Source organism: Arachis ipaensis, chromosome B10, assembly GCF_000816755.2.
Source record: "Arachis ipaensis cultivar K30076 chromosome B10, Araip1.1, whole genome shotgun sequence".
Taxonomy (NCBI): Eukaryota; Viridiplantae; Streptophyta; class Magnoliopsida; order Fabales; family Fabaceae; genus Arachis; species Arachis ipaensis.
Window position 1 is genome coordinate 135,647,978 of NC_029794.2, and position 17,687 is coordinate 135,665,664.

At 34.6% G+C, this 17,687-nt stretch overlaps 3 protein-coding genes and 1 long non-coding RNA gene across 13 annotated transcripts in view; 2 read left to right on the plus strand and 2 right to left on the minus strand.

The window, feature by feature from the left end:
• Window positions 2,022–7,440, plus strand: LOC107622752 (pyrophosphate--fructose 6-phosphate 1-phosphotransferase subunit alpha). Its single transcript, XM_016324774.2, has 19 exons — window positions 2,022–2,330; window positions 2,483–2,655; window positions 2,743–2,855; window positions 3,151–3,225; window positions 3,323–3,436; window positions 3,521–3,588; window positions 3,739–3,822; window positions 4,094–4,147; window positions 4,252–4,332; window positions 4,429–4,522; window positions 4,607–4,680; window positions 5,207–5,317; window positions 5,414–5,458; window positions 5,541–5,597; window positions 5,950–6,054; window positions 6,153–6,269; window positions 6,373–6,476; window positions 6,748–6,913; window positions 7,004–7,440. Exons 1-19 carry the CDS (start codon window positions 2,241–2,243, stop codon window positions 7,130–7,132), a joined length of 1,854 nt encoding a protein of 617 aa, XP_016180260.1. The 5' UTR covers window positions 2,022–2,240; the 3' UTR covers window positions 7,133–7,440.
• On the minus strand, window positions 8,331–13,195 carry LOC107622463. 4 transcript variants are annotated; one of them, XR_002356122.1, is made up of 6 exons: window positions 12,510–13,195; window positions 11,907–12,400; window positions 11,462–11,551; window positions 11,315–11,366; window positions 8,644–8,954; window positions 8,331–8,577 (listed from the first exon to the last, which is right to left on the minus strand). It is a non-coding gene; the product is annotated as an uncharacterized LOC107622463 (long non-coding RNA). The 4 variants fall into 4 exon arrangements; XR_002356121.1 differs by having other exon boundaries at window positions 11,907–11,979; window positions 12,271–13,195; XR_002356123.1 differs by having other exon boundaries at window positions 12,271–13,195.
• LOC107622461 (protein FAR1-RELATED SEQUENCE 5) overlaps window positions 13,508–17,687 on the plus strand; it is a 5,646-nt gene continuing 1,466 nt past the window's right edge. For 2 of the 7 annotated variants that reach the window (XM_016324360.2, XM_016324362.2), the window contains exons 1-2: window positions 13,512–15,808; window positions 16,649–16,846. In XM_016324360.2, coding sequence (XP_016179846.1) covers window positions 13,676–15,808; window positions 16,649–16,837 — 2,322 coding nt within the window. In that variant the 5' untranslated portion in view covers window positions 13,512–13,675 and the 3' untranslated portion in view covers window positions 16,838–16,846. Of the gene's footprint in view, window positions 15,809–16,648; window positions 17,133–17,515; window positions 17,651–17,687 lie in introns of those variants that run through there. The other 5 variants (XM_021113997.1, XM_016324361.2, XM_021113999.1 and 2 more) reach the window with 5 other exon arrangements.
• The window catches only part of LOC107622462 (protein PIN-LIKES 3), a gene marked incomplete in the record, with an annotated part of 3,296 nt that continues 3,206 nt past the window's right edge, over window positions 17,598–17,687 (minus strand). Inside the window, 1 exon segment of the mRNA XM_016324363.2 lies at window positions 17,598–17,687. Within this exon segment, the coding sequence (XP_016179849.1) occupies window positions 17,659–17,687 (29 nt within the window).

Below are 17,687 nucleotides of genomic sequence, written 5' to 3' on the forward strand. Positions count from 1 at the left end.
AGGTAAATAACAACTCTAGCTAGATTTTTAAAAGTAAAAATCAATTCAATTTTCTTTTTCTTATTTGATCCAATATATTCTGATATAAGTTTTTTGTAGTTTAGATTGAATTATTTTATTCGATTAAAAAAAATTAAAGTATTGAATAGCAAAACTAAATCAAACTTATTTTACATTTGCAAAATGTTAATTAATTCAAAATAATATAGGAATAAAATAAAATAATAGAAAGTACAGGATGAAGAGAAAAAATTATAATAAAAAAACATAAACATTGATTATTTGACTATTGGTTCCCACCTTTTTTTTAATTTTATATTTCAAATTTTAAAACATAGTTATATTAATGATAGTTATATTAACTATGTTTAATTAATTTGGGTTAGTCGAGTAGTGAGCTCACTCGTTTGCTTAAGTTCTAATTTGCGACAGATTAATACTTGATAAATACCGTAAATAAAAAAAATATTAACTATATTTACATGTCTGACAAATTAATTTTAACTTTTCATATAATAGTTAGTTTTGTTATACATTATATAAAAATAATTTTTATGAAGTCACCAAAAAATATAATTTTTATGTTCCAAATTATGCAAACAATATCTTAAACTTGCAATTTGCATGATTTATTTCCTCTTCCATCCTAATCTTTTCGGTTTGGAAAGACCTTTTTGTGCTAATCATCATGATATACATGGCAAAAAGCAGTTGGCAAGTTCATGAAAATCATATTTTAAGATACCACTTGAGTCAATTTAAAATATATTTTATATTATTATTCTAAATCAACACTATCTAGCATAAGATAAGTCGTAAGTTTCATTCAACAAAAACTTGTCCAAATCCCTTTCATCAGCTTAATGGTGGCATGGCACCAAAGTCCAAAATCATATTCACCAACATACTGCACCTATTATTCCCAAAGCAAAAAATATTCTTCATTCTAGAGGGGAAAAAAATTTATTTTATTGGAAAATAATTATAAATACAAATTCTTTGCACCCTTCTTTTTTTCAACCCTGGAATATGACAAAAAGCTGACAACGGTAGGCTGAATAAATTACAAAATTTAAACCATGAGACCATAGATTGTAGCTTATTTTGTTTTTTAATTATGTAATTGGGGTTTTGATCTTTAACAATAAAAATAGAATATATTTCATAATTAGTTGTTTATCTTTTTGAAAAACTTTTAGGCAAATCTATCAGTTTATGCATTTTTTTTATTTAATTGTTTCAAATAAGTTTCAAACTCAAGTTGTCACTTGAGTTTGAAGAGGGACGTTAGAATATAATTAGGATCAATTAATATTATTTAGTATATTTGAATATTTATTATAGGAGATTACGTCTTTATTATTACGATTCTCTTAGCACCTATAAATATCCTTTTATATTGTATCATTCTAGACAACTTGAATATACTCAATAATACACAAATCTTTTCTCCAGTTTAGTCTCTTATTTTTAACATGGTATTCTTGAGGAGGATAGGTTGTCACTCCTTTCATCCTTTTTCACTTCACCAAGTCTGTTCTTTCTGTCATGTGTTTTTTCGAGTTGAATGATCAAACACTATGGTCATCCGCTGCTTACCTATTCTCATGAAGAAATCATATAATTTACACTCTCTTTCGGCCGTTCTGTCTTCTTTCGTGACAGTTCTATCTGCTTTCTCTTGTAACAATTCCGTCTGCGTTCTCTCGTGGCAGATTCTCGAACCTGTCTTGTGTATCATACATAGTAAATAGTAACCCATTGGTCACTGGCAGATTCTTAAATGAACTCAAATTCGCGATAAATTAGTCCTTATTCTGTTGGATTGAGAATACCCTAGACAACTAAAAAAAATTACTACAGTAATATATAATAGTTTATGTTGGAAAAGAAAAAAAAAAGAGAAATCAAAGGCGTGAATGGGTTCTTGCTAATAAAAGGAGAGAAGAGAATATTCGGATAATGGATAAAGGACCCGAATCCGGTGGGCTTGTTAGGTTGTTGAAATGGGTCACTGGTTTTGAAATTGAAGAGAAAGTTGGGTAAACCATAAAACCAAGGTAGTAGTAGTAGGTGTCTTCTGTTTTCTCTTCTTCTCTTATAAAAACAAGGCTACCCAACACTCTCCTCAGTTACACTATCACACACACTTCTTCTACCAACAACAACATCATCATTTGTGTTTGTTCATTTTCTATATTCTCTCTCTGCAAAGCAAAGCAAGGAATATTGTGAAATCCATGGATTCTGACTATGGTATTCCCAGAGAGCTCTCAGATCTTCAAAAGATTCGATCTTTATATGAGCCAGAGATTCCTCCTTGCCTACAGGTACGCACTCTTTTTATTCTCTCATCAGATCTCATTTTAACAATTCTTAATTTACTCTCTCTGGAATAAAGTTTATTTATTTATTTATTTCTGATTTGCATGGAAATGGGGGTTGAGTTGACCCTATTGGTTTCAATTTTAAATTCTTTCAGGGAACCACTGTGAGGGTTGAGTTTGGTGATGCAACCACCACTGCTGACCCAGCTGATGACCCAACCATAAGGAGGGCTTTTCCAAACACTTATGGACAGCCTTTGGCTCACTTCCTTAGAGCCACTGCTAAGGTCCCTGATGCTCAGATCATCACTGAGCATCCACCTATCAGGTCAGTTTTCCAAACATTTCATCAATCCTGTTCTTGAATGAATTGGTTCTTATGATTCTGAATCTTTGTTGGTGTTGGTTGTTGCAGGGTGGGGATTGTTTTCTGTGGGAGACAGTCTCCTGGTGGACACAATGTTATTTGGGGTCTTTACAGTGCACTCAAGATTCACAACCCTGAAAATGTCTTGCTTGGATTCCTTGGTAATTTTCATCATGGATCTCTTTTGAGCTTCTGTTTATTTACTAAAAATATATTAACTTTATGTATTGATGTTACTTTTAGTGTCCTTGTTTTTTATGTACTTATCTTAGCCTAATATAAAAGTTATCACTTTTGTACAATTGAGTAAAATTAGGTATGCATACACTTGATGTGTTTTTTATTACTTTTATGCAATGTAATTCTTAAGAGTACTTATCATTACCTTAAAGTAAAATAGAGTATCTGTTGGGAAAATGAGTAACTAGATTGGAGTGCACTTGTTTCATTATGCAGGTGGTTCGGAAGGTCTATTTGCGCAGAAATATCTCGAGATAAGTGACGAAATTCTCTCAACATACAAAAATCAAGGTTTGTTGTGACAAGTAAAATTTGTTGCTATTGCTGGTTCAATTGTTTGTCTGAAAATTTTTCACTTATTATCATTCTATGGCTGTTAATTTTCTAGGTGGTTATGATTTGCTTGGACGAACAAAAGATCAGATTAGGACAACAGAACAAGTTAATGCTGCACTTGTTGCATGCAACATTTTGAAGCTTGATAGCCTTGTTATCATTGGAGGTATACCTTTCTTGGAACTTCGTATGTTGCTTAACTTTGAGCTTCTAAAGAGGTTTCTAACCATTGACATGTATGATATTTTAGGTGTGACATCAAACACGGATGCTGCGCAGCTTGCAGAAACTTTTGCAGTAGCTAAATGCCCTACAAAGGTATATTACTGGTTGCTCTGGACTTTTGTAATTTTGTCGACCTATGTGCGAAACAATGGGATAATATATTTTGTTGTTCCAACTGATTGGTTTGAAACTCATCAGTTTTTTATTATATCATAAAAGACTAAGGTAGTTGGGATTGTGCAGGTGGTTGGTGTTCCTGTAACTTTGAATGGAGATCTTAAGAACCAGTTTGTTGAAACCAATGTTGGTTTTGATACAATTTGCAAGGTACTTGTCCTTCGATCTTCGGTTTGCATGATTCTCAAGTTTTAACGCATGATGAAGCACAATTAATATGGTTCTTTTTAGGCTCTGTATAGGAGATATGTTGCTATTTCAGAAGTTGGTAGTGTTGATTGTATCACTTATTATAAAATGCAACAGTGGACAACTTGTTTTCAACATGATAGGCAAATAACTTTTGTGCCATGTCAGCTTGGAAGATTGTACTATGAAATAATGATCAATTGATTTTTATATATTGTTTCTGTATAATTAGGTGAATTCTCAACTCATCAGCAATGTCTGCACTGACGCCCTCTCTGCAGAGAAGGTAAAGAGGCACATTCATATGTTTATATTTTGTTTGCTTGTGTAAGCTCTTTATTCTAGTTAGTTTTCTTCTCACTACCTTTCTGACGAAATCTTCTTTTCCAGTATTATTATTTCATCCGTCTTATGGGACGTAAGGCATCCCATGTTGCATTGGAGTGCACCCTCCAGTCCCATCCAAACATGGTTAGTCTTTTCTTTTCTTGCATCCTTCATGGCTGATCATGCTAATTGCTATAGTTCCTTGCTGACAAACTATACTTTAATAATGTATCTGTGCAGGTTATTCTTGGTGAGGAGGTTGCCGCATCAAAGCTTACCCTTTTTGATATTGCAACACAGATTTGTAATGCAGTTCAGGCTAGGGCAGAGCAAGGTGTGGATTATTTGCAGTTCCTTGACTCGGTCTTTGTTTATTTCCTTTCATTTCTGAGATCCATATTCCTTTGTCTTTGGTCAGATAAATATCACGGAGTAATCCTCCTGCCAGAAGGACTAATTGAGAGCATTCCTGAAGTGTATGCACTCTTAAAGGTAACTCCCCTGCCTCAGCAGTCTGGCCCACCTGGGCATGAAACATTTTGAATCATTTATATGCATTTGTATACTGTTGATGAAAATGATGGTACCATTTGAGTGTGTATGGAACACAATTATAAAGGAAATGAATTGATTTTACTAATCAATAAAATTTCAGTGTTTGTAGTTTGTAATTTAAAATCCTATCACTTTTGATGGATTTAGATGGAAATGATTTACTTTATCCTTGATATGTTCTAATAAAATCAATTAAATCAAATAAAATAGATTTTAGTTTTAATGCTTTCCAAACATAGTAAGTGATTTTTAAATCATATATTATTTCATTCAAAACACAATTTTATTTATAAACCATTTCAACTCAATTCAATATATATTCAAATCATTTTCAACTTTTCCCCCCATTCCAAACACCCTTTATGTCATTGATGTTAGCTTAGCTGTTATCATTCAGTTTTTCTGTCTTCCATGATAGAGTATGAAACCTTAATGTTACCTCTATTATCTTTTTGTTCCTCAGGAAATTCATGGTTTACTCAGACAAGGTGTCCCCTCTGACAAGATATCTTCTCAGCTTTCACCATGGGCATCTGCTTTGTTTGAATTTCTTCCACCCTTTATTAGGAAGCAGGTTGGTTCATTTGTCATGTTAAAAACTGACCTTGTGTAAATTTGGCTCTAATGTGTAATGGTAATGATAAATCTAACAATGATATTAATGTTGCAGCTACTCCTCTACCCTGAATCAGATGACTCTGCACAGTTATCTCAGGTAATAATCAACAGATGATTTGTTGTTCAAATAAATTGTTAGAATTTTAGTCCCTTCATGTCTTCTTTTTAATATCTTGCAGATTGAGACCGAGAAATTACTAGCATACCTTGTGGAGGCCGAGATAAACAAGCGTCAGGTATGGTTATTGTTTCGGTTGCATTGTCTTCTATTCCTTACATTTTGAAGTTTTATGTATTTATTGTTTGTGCCTCTGTGGTGTTCCCCACTGCAATGAGTCAGATTCCTTGTAAAAAATATGGTGGATGCTTTTCCAAAATATTAGTGTTGATTTGAAATTATCAAGGATGAGTTGGTTTTGCATGGCTTGACCTTGAATTGCACTTCTCCTATCTAGTTGGTTCCAATTTGATCCTTGATGCCAAAAATAACCTGGTCTTGGACTCTTGGGCCTTAATTGCTTCCTAGTGACATGAAGTGGAAATTATCCTTTTCTGTCTGGATGTTCAATAATTTGTTGTTATTGACAGAAAGAAGGCACTTACAAGGGGAAGAAATTCAATGCAATTTGTCATTTCTTTGGTTACCAAGCTCGTGGATCTCTGCCATCGAAATTTGACTGTGACTATGCATATGTAAGTTAAGTTAATTTGGTTTCTTTAGGACCCTTTCTGATCAGCATCATCTATTCATGTTTCCCTATTTTATTAACAACTTTTCGATATTATTCTAGGTTCTCGGACACATCTGTTACCACATACTGGCTGCTGGTTTAAATGGATACATGGCAACTGTGACTAACCTTAAGAATCCTGTGAACAAGTGGAAGTGTGGTGCTGCACCAATCACAGTATGTAGTCCTTTGTTCTTTTCCTGACAACAAACACTTTGATTTTGATTCCATCGATCATGGTGAATATTCACTTGTTTAGTTTGTTTGGGATGCACTTTAGGCTATGATGACAGTGAAGCGCTGGTCTCCAAATCCCGGAGCCACATCAATTGGAAAACCTGCCATTCATCCAGCTACTGTGGATTTGAGAGGCAAAGCATATGAGTAAGGCTTTTGATTGCATCCTGGCATAAATGTTTGTGTGATTGAATATGAAATAAAAGATTAACTGAAAAATTTTATTTCTTAATTCTATTGATTAGTTAGTTTATTTATTTGATTTTATAAGATTTAATTTACTTTCAGAATTCAGATCCAATATAGTTTGACCTATGGAGTTTTGCTTCATGATTGTGATTTCCCTTTCACTATATGATCCAAGTTCTTGATAGTTAAGATGGGTTTGATCTGATGCATAATGATTTTTTGGTTGCAGCCTGTTGAGACAAAATGCCACAAGCTTCCTCATGGATGATATCTACAGAAATCCAGGTCCACTTCAGTTTGAAGGCCCCGGTGCGGATGCCAAGCCCATAAGTCTTTCTGTTGAAGATCAGGACTATATGGGTCGCATCAAGAAACTTCAGGAGTACCTAGAACAGGTCAGTGCAAGAACCTTTTAAGACATAATTATCATAATGAAATCTTCAAGCTTGTGCTTCATCTGATTTATTTTCTTCTTCTTGTTTCAGGTTCGAACAATTGTGAAGCCGGGATGTCCGCAAGAGGTACTGAAAGCAGCGCTGAGCGTCATGGGATCCGTCACGGAAGTTCTGGCCGCAATGTCTGCATCTTCCGGCAACAACCTGTCATCTCTTTGACAACATGTGCTCAATTTTCCGAAGTAGCCATTTTTGCCCTTTTTTTTTTACACTTTTTTTTCCATTTTAAGTAGCTAGTTGATGGTTGGAAATAAAAGTGTAAGATCTGACATGTTGCATTGTCAACATGAAAGATTGCTGCGAGTGTATTCAAAAGTTTTGGCTCTATAACCGTACTACTACATAACCTGGGTTGATTCTTTTGAGTAAGTGAGGCTTCTATGTGACATAACACATTGTTGGACAATGTAGCTTGGTTTTTCTTTTCAAGTGAGCTCGTTTTTTTACGAACATTTTATGAAAAAACAGTAGTTCAATTGTTTTGTTTAGTTTAACTTGGGCAGAAATGAGAAATCATTAGAGAGATTAAAATTCAGTTGGGATTATAGATTTGTTTCTTAGTATAGTATGGTGTTTGATTACAGCCGATGAAATTTAAGAAATTTTAAAGAGAGAAAATTGGAATATTGGAAGATAAGAAGTGAACATGTTATGAACGCGGTTTAATTAACCATGTGTGTTGTTCCCTAATCCCTTAATCTCACTTTCAAATGATAAAAATATATGGGCATATCAAAATTCAATCAGTAAATTAGCAAATTAGCAAGATACCCGTGCAATGCACGGACAACACATACATACGCAGATTAGAATTGTTAGTTATTTTATCTAGTGTAAAAAAGGTGTAAAAAAGAAACGATCATTTTTATTATTTTTAAAGTATTTGTAAAATTTAAAGTAAATTGTAATCATTTCAATTAAAAAAAAGGAAGACATGAAGAATATTAGACTATTCTAATATTGTTTGTAGATGCAGTGATAATATGAATAATACTATTGTGATTTCAGTTGACTCCAGTGTTAGAATTCTTTTTTATACTTAAGTAGTAAAAAGTAACGCAAATTTGATTTCTAGTAAGAATTCAATTTTTATGATTAGTTTAAATCAAATCACACAAAAAGTGGTTTAATTTTCAATTGTATTCTCATGAGCTATGATATTACCAAAATTATCCTCACTAAAGAGTTAGTGGTAATAGTTAAAGGACAAAATAATTATTTCAAACACACTCTACATGTTCTATTTCAATTATATTCTTTTGATTCCTAATCAAAGAATTCTCTCCATAATTAATTCAATTCTCTCAAACATTTTATTAAACTCTAACTTATTAAAAACTTCCAAACACCCTCAAAATTAACTCCATTCTTTTAACATTGTTGTTTAATATATTCTTCCTTGTAGTCGTTTGGTAAGTTGGAAACAAAATAACATAATTCATGGAATATAAAATTATACACAAACTAAACAAAAAACATCCCTAATGCCATATCTTCCAAGTGATGTCTCCATTCTAATTACACCAATGATGGACGCACTAATTGCTGCGGAGAACTTCTCTATAATCAAGTCATCATCAAGAATAGAGCATCAACGTGTATTCCTAAAAATACAAAAATTAAATGTAAGAAGAAGAAGCAAAAAGAAAGAACAAACTTGCAATATTTACCTAAGGCTCATTGGAAGCATCATATGAACTTTAATCTGCCTGTTTTTTGGCCTCCAATGTTCTCTAGATCAAAAAAGCGCATATCTTAAGAAGCCATTAGATTTATCAACTAAGGATCATCCTCTGCATCTAGCAACTAAACCATGAAACCAACAAAATATATTTTTTTATGGAATTTGTAATTTGCTTTAGCCACTTAAACAATGTTTTCAGAGCCCGTAACTCAAAATCATAACACAATGAACGGTGTAGGGAGCATTTTTATCAAACGTGTTGTGCAAGATGAGGTTCGTGATCAATTAAGCCTCAACCTGACAAAGTCTGGTCATTAATCACATATTAGTCATTAGACACCAATCAAAACAACAATAAATAAACAAAATGATATTTAAGTTAAAAAATGTAAAAAAAAAAAAAAACTTGAATGAGGCCATGAGAATTGAAAATTGCATAAGTTACAATAGCAATTAGTAATATTCAATTTAGATGGGATGGTACGGGACCTTAGGTGAATAACATAATTTAACTATTTTAAACTCTATATCACCTCACTTACCTTATTATCAGTCTAGACATATGATATATGTAAGTAACTTAAAGTAAGATTACAATTCTCTTTTATGTATAAAACAAATATTATAAAAAAATAGATGCACCAAAGACAAAGCTGTATCAAAATTTTCTTGTTTTGATATTGTGACAACTCAGTTCTTGCTTAAAATAGAATGAATTGTAAAATAGAAGTTTTGGTTATTAATTACACTTGAGTATGATTGAAGGGGAAAAAATGCGTTGATATATCTCTCATATCTTCAGTCAACACACGTTAGAATTTTACAAATGAACTACTATAAGTAAGAAATCAGATGAAATCAGTAACTTTGATGCACACAATAAGAAACAAAAAGAATCATTAGAGGCAGATGTGGCATAATAAACACAAATTTAAAGAAGGAATAATGATTTTTTTAATCGTGTATATGAAATTCAAAATGAAATTAAATAAATACTTGGGTATCATAGCCAAAAAACATGCCACCAATTCAAGCAATCACACTATCAAAAAAAAAAAAAAAAAAAAAAAAACTTGAATGCGGCCATGAGAATTGAAAATTGCATTAGTTACAATGGCAATTAGCAATGTTCAATTTAGATGGGATGGTACGGACCTTAGGTGAATAACATAATTTAACTATTTTAAATTATACATTTACCCATTTACCTTATTATCAGTCTAGACATATGATATATGTAAGTAACTTAAAGTAAGATTACAATTCTCTTTTATGTATAAAACAAATATCATAAAAGAATAGATGCACCAAAGACAAAGCTGCATCAAAATTTTCTTGTTTTGATATTGTGACAACTCAGTTCTTGCTTAAAATAGAATGAATTGTAAAATAGAAGTTTTGGTTATTAATTACACTTGGATTATGATTAAAGGGGAAAAATGCCTTGATATATCTCTCATATCTTCTGTCAACACATGTTAGAATTTCACAAATGAACTACTATAAGTAAGAAATCAGATGAAATCAGTAACTTTGATGCACACAATCAGAAACAGAAAGAATCATTAGGGGCAGATGTGGCATAATAAACACGAATTTAAAGAAGGAATAATGGTTTTTTTTAATCGTGTATATGAAATCCAAAATGAAATAAAATAAATACCTGGGTATCATAGCTAAAAAACATGCCACCAATTCAAGCAATCACACTATCAAAGAGATAGAATAATTAAAGTACTTACCTAATGATGCATAAATGCAAATTCAATAGATTATGCCTCTTAAATAGAAAATGTATATATCAAATGAAATCTAAAAAATAGAAAAGGTCTTGAAATTACTTCAAGATCATATTGCATGAATTCTTCCCAGTAGAAACAGAAAATGCAGCAAAAATTTTTGATTTGACAAATGAACCAATCAAAGATGCACCTAGTAGGAAGAAAAGGTTAAAAACAATCAATGCCATCATCTTAACTTCAACTAATAAAAAATAAACAATGAAACAAAATAGTAACCACATTGTGGTATTTCAAGTTCTTTGAGTTCATCAATTGTTGCAATAACAACATCAGTTACAAATTATTCTTCCATATTTACTGTTGCTTTTTCTTAATTTAAATGAATTAGATCCTTGATAAAAAATTATCAGTATTATCTCTTTTTATCTGGCATTTTTATTCTCTATTTTCACTCATTTTCTGTTAAGTATTTTATTGTAAGATAAAAAAATTAGTATTTTCTAATATTTTTGAATATACAATCATTTTGGATAAAATCCCATTTTAAAAAGATACCTATCTTGAAGAAAATTGTAATACACAGACATGACAACAAATTTTATTGACCTTTTTTTGTCAATTGTCTCTATCTCTACTAGTATCCTCTACCTCGTCAATATAGAAATGTGTAATGAAGGATATTTACAATCAAGATATTAAAGGAATATATAATGAATTTGCCACTCATAAGAAAGGCTATAGTTAGAGTGCCCAAATTTATTGCCAAATCAAGATATGTTTTGTCTTTGCTGATCTTATCCCAAATTTTAGTGCCATTTGAGAAATAAAAAGTAGAAGTCAACTAAAACCAAAATTAATCTCAAACCAAAAGTTTCAAATAACTTTGAAAATCCAGAGGTTGCAATAGACGCTCACCTTCACCTAATTTACTGTCAACTTTGTAGAAAGGTTATCCTCCAACTTGAACCTTTAGAAAGCAAAACACAAATAAATGACCAAATATATAAATAAAAGACAATTATAGATTTGATGAAAGAAATTTATTAGAATGGATGTAGTTACCATCTTCCCACCTATCCTCCTAAATATAGAGGTTTAAAAGAGTTAACGGATCTCTTGCAATGAACAAAATTAATTAAATAAATAAAGGACCTGAAAACAGAGCATGCACAATATTAGTTAAAACAAAGTCACCAAATAATAGAATTTAAATAAATAAATAAATAAATAAACTTGATGAAACGATGAGAACTTTTTATATGTGATAATGGAATGTATTATAGAGCAATATAAAGCATATGAAATTCAAGTATGTGAAGCAGTAATTAGCTCAGCCAAACCAATTAGAAATTGAATTGGGGTTTGTCAAAATAGTATAGGGGTGATTCTAAATAGATACCTATTTGATTCACAATTTTCATTGGAAACATATCTTTATCAAACATGAATGACTGGAAACAAATAAATGAATAATAGGTATGATAGGAAATAAAAAAAGAATGCACACAATATCAAAATGCTGACGTATTGTCTGAAAAATCCTGCAAGTGTTTGAAGAGATGTTCTACACCTTGTTCCTCCTAAGGGAAGATAAGAAAAATGGTCAAGAACAAAAAAAAAAGAGGCAGAGATATTAATAACATGATACACATTATCTGCTTTCTCAAGCTCTTTCAATTTTTCCTGCATAGTTTAAGAAAACACAGGAAATGAATTTAAAAGAAAAATGGATAGCAATAAACTTGGCAAGAAATTCTGACAGATAAAAATTTAACAGACAATTCAGAATTTGCAAAGAAGTTTGCTTGCAACAAAATTAGATTCCACTTTATTAGTAAGCAAATCAAAATTATAAGAAAGAAAGAAAGAACCTGAAGGAATTTGATGTCATGATGGAGGCGCTTGAGTTATGCAAGAATCTTCTGCTTACCCGTGAATTATAGAACCATTACCGACAACACTTTAAGTTGCAACTCGTTTGAATATGTCTGAAATCCTAAACTGCAAAAAAAAAAATGAATACTTGAAAAAGTCAGCAAAAGAAAAGAACACAAAGTATTGAAACTTGAAGCCCAACAGTGTTAATCCCACTTTGGAATAAATAACTAACAGTAGAAAGAGTATGCATTTGGAGGAAGAAGAAGAAGTATGCAAGGATCTTTTCCTGCTTTCAAGCGCATGACGTGCAGCAGATTCCAACACTTGTCCAATCTCTGTGCGGTGGCACGTTCTTGAATATCCTTGTTCTTCCCCATCGTGCTTCCTCCATCTCTGGGTCGCCCTACTTCTCTGGACTTCTGAAATCTCCTTTTCCATTTAGTTTGACTTTTAAGATAAACTTCAAATCTTCAGCTACAATCTCGATCCTACTGGTTGCTGGGATACCGTCCCCTGCTCTCTTCACCTTGTACTATAGTCTCCGCTGCTAAAACTTTTCTTTATCTGGGTTCACACAGTTCTTTCTCCTTCGACACAAGACTTTTCCTTGCTGCCACATTTGCAACTTTCAGCTCTATTTTGATGAACGGGACTGCCCAGTCGATCTTGATAACTTGAAACACAATTTTCAGTTGGTGACATGAAGAGGAGGATGTGGGGGTGGTGAGATGAAGAAAAAAAATTAAGTTTCTTTTTTTTGTTGCTTTTTAATTTTCAGCCACCAAAAATAAAAAGAAAAAGAGCAATTTGATTTTGAGAATGGAATTGTGCAAAAAAATCCCCGCTTTGGCACACGAGAGAGAATACTGTTCTTTGCTTCAACGTATCGTCACCACTGATAATGTTAAATTGGGGGAAATACTGTTCTGTGTCTCGTGTACTATTTTTTATTTGTATTTAATTTTTTAATTATTATTTTTTTGTTAATTTTAATAAATTTTATTTTTTAAAAAAAAAAAAGTCAAGCGGACTAACCCGCCGACCCGCCAATCCACCATAAACCGGAACGGACTAGCATTTTAAACCCATCTTAGTTGGTGAGTCGGGCCGACCCGCTCCCATTTATAGGGACGGACCTAGGCGGAACAGGACGGTTTGTGACGGACCGACCCGCTTTGCCACCCCTACTTACTTTCCATCTATAATCACTTGATAACAATTTTATTAAAAATAAAAACACATAGAAGTGGGGCTGGGCTAGGGTGTTAACAAGCTAAAAGAAGTAGTAATAAGCCACAAACACCCGCACTCTGTTGCTTCTCTGTTATCTGGGTTGCTCCTCCGTAGACCTTAGCGTAAGGGGGTTCACTGTATCGCATAATTTTCCAACATTCCAAAATGCGCCATCGCAACGTTCCTCAATCCATGGACCTCGAGATGGAAGCCACAGGATTCGAATCCGAAGAAGAAGAAGAGGAAGAAGACGATGAAGACGACGAAGAAGAACAACATCCACAAACCAATAACAATGACAATAACAACTACAACAACCCTTCTTCCTCCAACTCAAACCCTAACAGCACCACTGAGCCCTACATCGGCATGGAGTTCGACTCCGAGCTATCCGCACGCGCCTTCTACAACGCCTACGCGCGTCGCATCGGCTTCAGCACGCGCGTCAGCGTTTGTCTCCGCTCCCGAAAGGACTCCTCCGTCATCCGCCGCCGTGTTGTATGCTCCCGAGAGGGCTTCCGCCGCAACCCTGAGAACCACGACCCTAAGCGCCACCGCTCCGTGACACGTGTCGGCTGCAAAGCTCAGATCACCGTCAAGAAGAAGGGCCCACTCGGCAAGTGGTACATCTCCAAGTTCATCAAAGACCACAACCACGACCTCGTCCCTCCGGATAGGGTCCACTGCCTCCGCTCCCACCGCCGCGTCAACGGTGCCGCCCGCAGCCTCATCGATACTCTTCACGCAGCTGGCATGGGCGCTGCCGAGGTCATGACGGTGCTCATCAAGGAGTCTGGCGGCATCGACAACGTCGGCTTCACAAAAGTTGACTGCCAGAACTACATGACGTCATCTTCTAAGAGGAGCCTCGGGAGTGGGAACCAGCTTGTCTTCGATTTCTTGAAGAAGATGAGTGAGGAGGATCCTTCTGGATTCTTCTACTCCTTCCAGGGCGATTCGGAGAGTTCCTCAGGTAACATCTTTTGGGCTGATGGCAATGCCAGGAGGAATTATGAATATTTTGGAGATGCTGTTGTTTTCGATATGGCGTATCGGAGGGGACGCTATAAAGTCCCCTTTGCGCCTTTTACTGGATGGAACCATCACGGGCAGCCGGTGCTCTTCGGCTGCGCCCTGATGCTCAATGAATCCGAGGCGTCCTTCGTGTGGCTTTTTACCACATGGCTTCAAGCAATGTACGGCCGGCATCCTGTGTCCATTACTACTGATCAGGACAGGATAATTCACTCTGCTGTCTTGCAGGTTTTCCCGGATACTCGTCACCGGTTCTCCAAGTGGGACGTGTTTGGTGAGGTTCAGGAGAGGCTGATTGATGTGTGTGGAGTGCATCCTGAGTTTGAGTCTGAGTTTCGACGGTGCGTGAACTCGGCAGAGACAGTTGATGAGTTTGAGTCTAGCTGGAAGTTCCTTGTTGGGAGGTATGAGCTTCTGGATAATGAATGGCTTCAGTTGATGTACAGGAATCGCCATCAATGGGTGCCTGTTTATCTCCGCGACACCTTTTTTGGCGATTTGTCTGCCATCCATGGGAGTGATACGAGCAGCTCGTACTTTGATGGGTTTATTAATGCGACGACTACCGTCCAGACACTGATTAAGCAGTATGAGAAAGGAGTCGCGGATCGATATGAGAAGGAAGTGAAGGAGGATTATGATACGCTGAATACCGCACCGGTTTTGAGAACTCCTTCTCCAATGGAAAAACAAGCGGCTGGTCTCTACACGAGGAAAATATTTGCAAGGTTCCAAGAGGAATTGGTTGAGACCCTTGCATATGCTGCTACGTTGATGGATGATGCAAGATCACAAGCTACTTATCGGGTGGCGAAGTACGGGGAGGAGAATAGGGCGCATTTTGTTAGGTTCAATGTCTTCAGGAAGAAAGCTAGCTGCAGCTGCCAAATGTTTGAGTTTGCGGGTCTTGTCTGTAGGCACATATTAGCAGTTTTTAGGGTCATCAATATTCTTACGCTTCCGTCCCATTACATCTTGAAAAGGTGGACAAGAAACGCAAAGAGTATCTTGTTGGATAAAGGAGCACGGGAATTGCAAAATAATCTGGAAGAGTGTTACTCCTCTCGCTACGATAGTTTGAGCCGGGAAATTATGAGTTATGTAGAAATGGGGGCAGAATCATCGGATACTTATAGCGTTGCGCTGAATGGTCTACGCGAGGCTGCGAAAAAGGTTGCGGATGCAAAGAAACCTCGTCCAGCACCCGTGCAAAGTACTTCAGATAATAATGAAAACCATGAGAGTAGTCAATCTAGTGATACAGTCAGTACCTTTTTCCTTCCAACAGAAATTTTTATATTCCTTTTGATGTCATATTTGTCAACAAAGCATGCATTATACTTTGGACTTGTTATAGTTTGCAAAACTAGACTCGATTCATTATTACGTGCACGTACCCAAACATGCAGTTTGATTGCTTTAAAATCTGGTTACTGTCTCAGCTTATCTTGCATATATGTAATTGTCTATATTTGATCATATGTTTTTCTCTTAAGGATTGTGAGAAGGGAGTTAAGTTTTGAATAGTGACAGACGGGAAAAAAATAAAAGGGGATGTTAAACAGGACACATTTGTTATTTAAAACGCAGTGATAAGCATACATTGCAATATATTATCATGCCAAAGATATTGGTTTTAGTGAGGGTTTTTGGCTGCCATTTATGAATCAAAAGGATAATTTAGGTATTAGGAGGAGTAAATAAATCAACAGAGCTTGATTTATGTAGATGTCGACTTCCAGATAAAATAATCACATAGTTAAAAGTCTTATGAGGGTGTATTTGAAATGGATCTTTCTTTTTGTTGAGAATGAAAGATCTGTTGGAAATCTAGACATGCTTATGACTGGACACCTTTTGCATCAATAAATGTATGTGTTACCTATTAAGTTTATTTCATATTAGACACTATATTAAGAAAATTAAGAATTGATTTTCTGTCCCTGTTCTCAGTATTAGGTATATATATGGACCTCTGTTTGTATCAATCTGTTCTGAATATCTTTTTGATGCATGTTGAATGGTACATTTTGATTTTAATTTCTAAAGAATGCCAGCTCAGATATAACATCCTTATTGAAGTTAAAAAAATTTTCTTTGTAGGATCAGGATAAGAAAATTCAAGAGTTGACTACTGAGTTAGAGGGTGCTCGGCAGCGATGTGAATCGTATAGGCAAAACCTGTTTGGCTTACTAAAAAATATGGAGGAGCAGAAGTTAAAAATATCTGTTAAGGCTCAGAGTGTTAGGCTAAATCTAGGAAGTGAATTGGTAGCTGAAGAAAGTAAGTAGCTGATGGAGGTAAGTTTGGTAACTGGATTCATATCTAGGTAACTGGATTTAAATCTGATATCTATTGGTGCATATATGATGAAAGATGATACAGATGTTTTCTGCAATGAAAGTAGTTAGTTAGTAGTTACTTTGTTCATAGTTCTTTTGTAGCCATAGCTGATCTTAAATTGTATTTAAGGGTTGAGGTAAATTTCTGGAAGGAGGTTTGAGGTCATGAAATCTTCTGTTAGCCATTAATAGTTGATTTTAATTTAACACAAATTTTGCAATTCCTTTTTAGCAGTTACCTAAGCCATAGATTATACGGCCTGAATGATGATAGTAGTTAATTAATTTGATTTTATTCTCACTTTAGTGACCTGAATAGGACTTGTCTTTAGGAAGCTAAGCACTGTTATCTTTTGATGTAGGAATCCTCTATTTGATAATACTTATTTACTTGGTTTCCTTGAAGGCATACTATACATACTTCTCAAGAACTGTTTTAAAGATGGTAAAAAAGAATTTAGATTGTGAAGTGTTTTTCTGACTGGTCACTCGTTAAAATTTCTAGTTTATATACAACCAAATAAGCATGATAATACAGCTTGAAACTGTACAAGTTAAATGGAGCAAATGGCATACACCATCTGCTATTGGAACAAAATGTAACAGATTTTTATCCCCTAATTGCAGGGAATTCTTGTTTGTGAGGTTTGATTTTTGGAGGAGGAAGGAAAAGGCGTGAAGTATAAAGTGTAGTCTTTCTTACTTTGGACCCTTCCTTTTCATCTCCCTCCAAAATTCCTACTAGCAACATATCCCTAGGTTCAAAAGACTTATGATACAAGCCACATGAAATACGTTG

Excerpts from the sequence above, each read along its gene's own strand:
- LOC107622752 (XM_016324774.2), top strand. The coding sequence starts at position 2,241 with ATGGATTCTGACTATGGTATTCCCAGAGAGCTCTCAGATCTTCAAAAG. Across the intron at positions 2,331-2,482 it reads AGATTCCTCCTTGCCTACAG|GGAACCACTGTGAGGGTTGA; the intron begins GTACGCACTCTT and ends AAATTCTTTCAG. Across the intron at positions 6,914-7,003 it reads TTCAGGAGTACCTAGAACAG|GTTCGAACAATTGTGAAGCC; the intron begins GTCAGTGCAAGA and ends TTCTTGTTTCAG.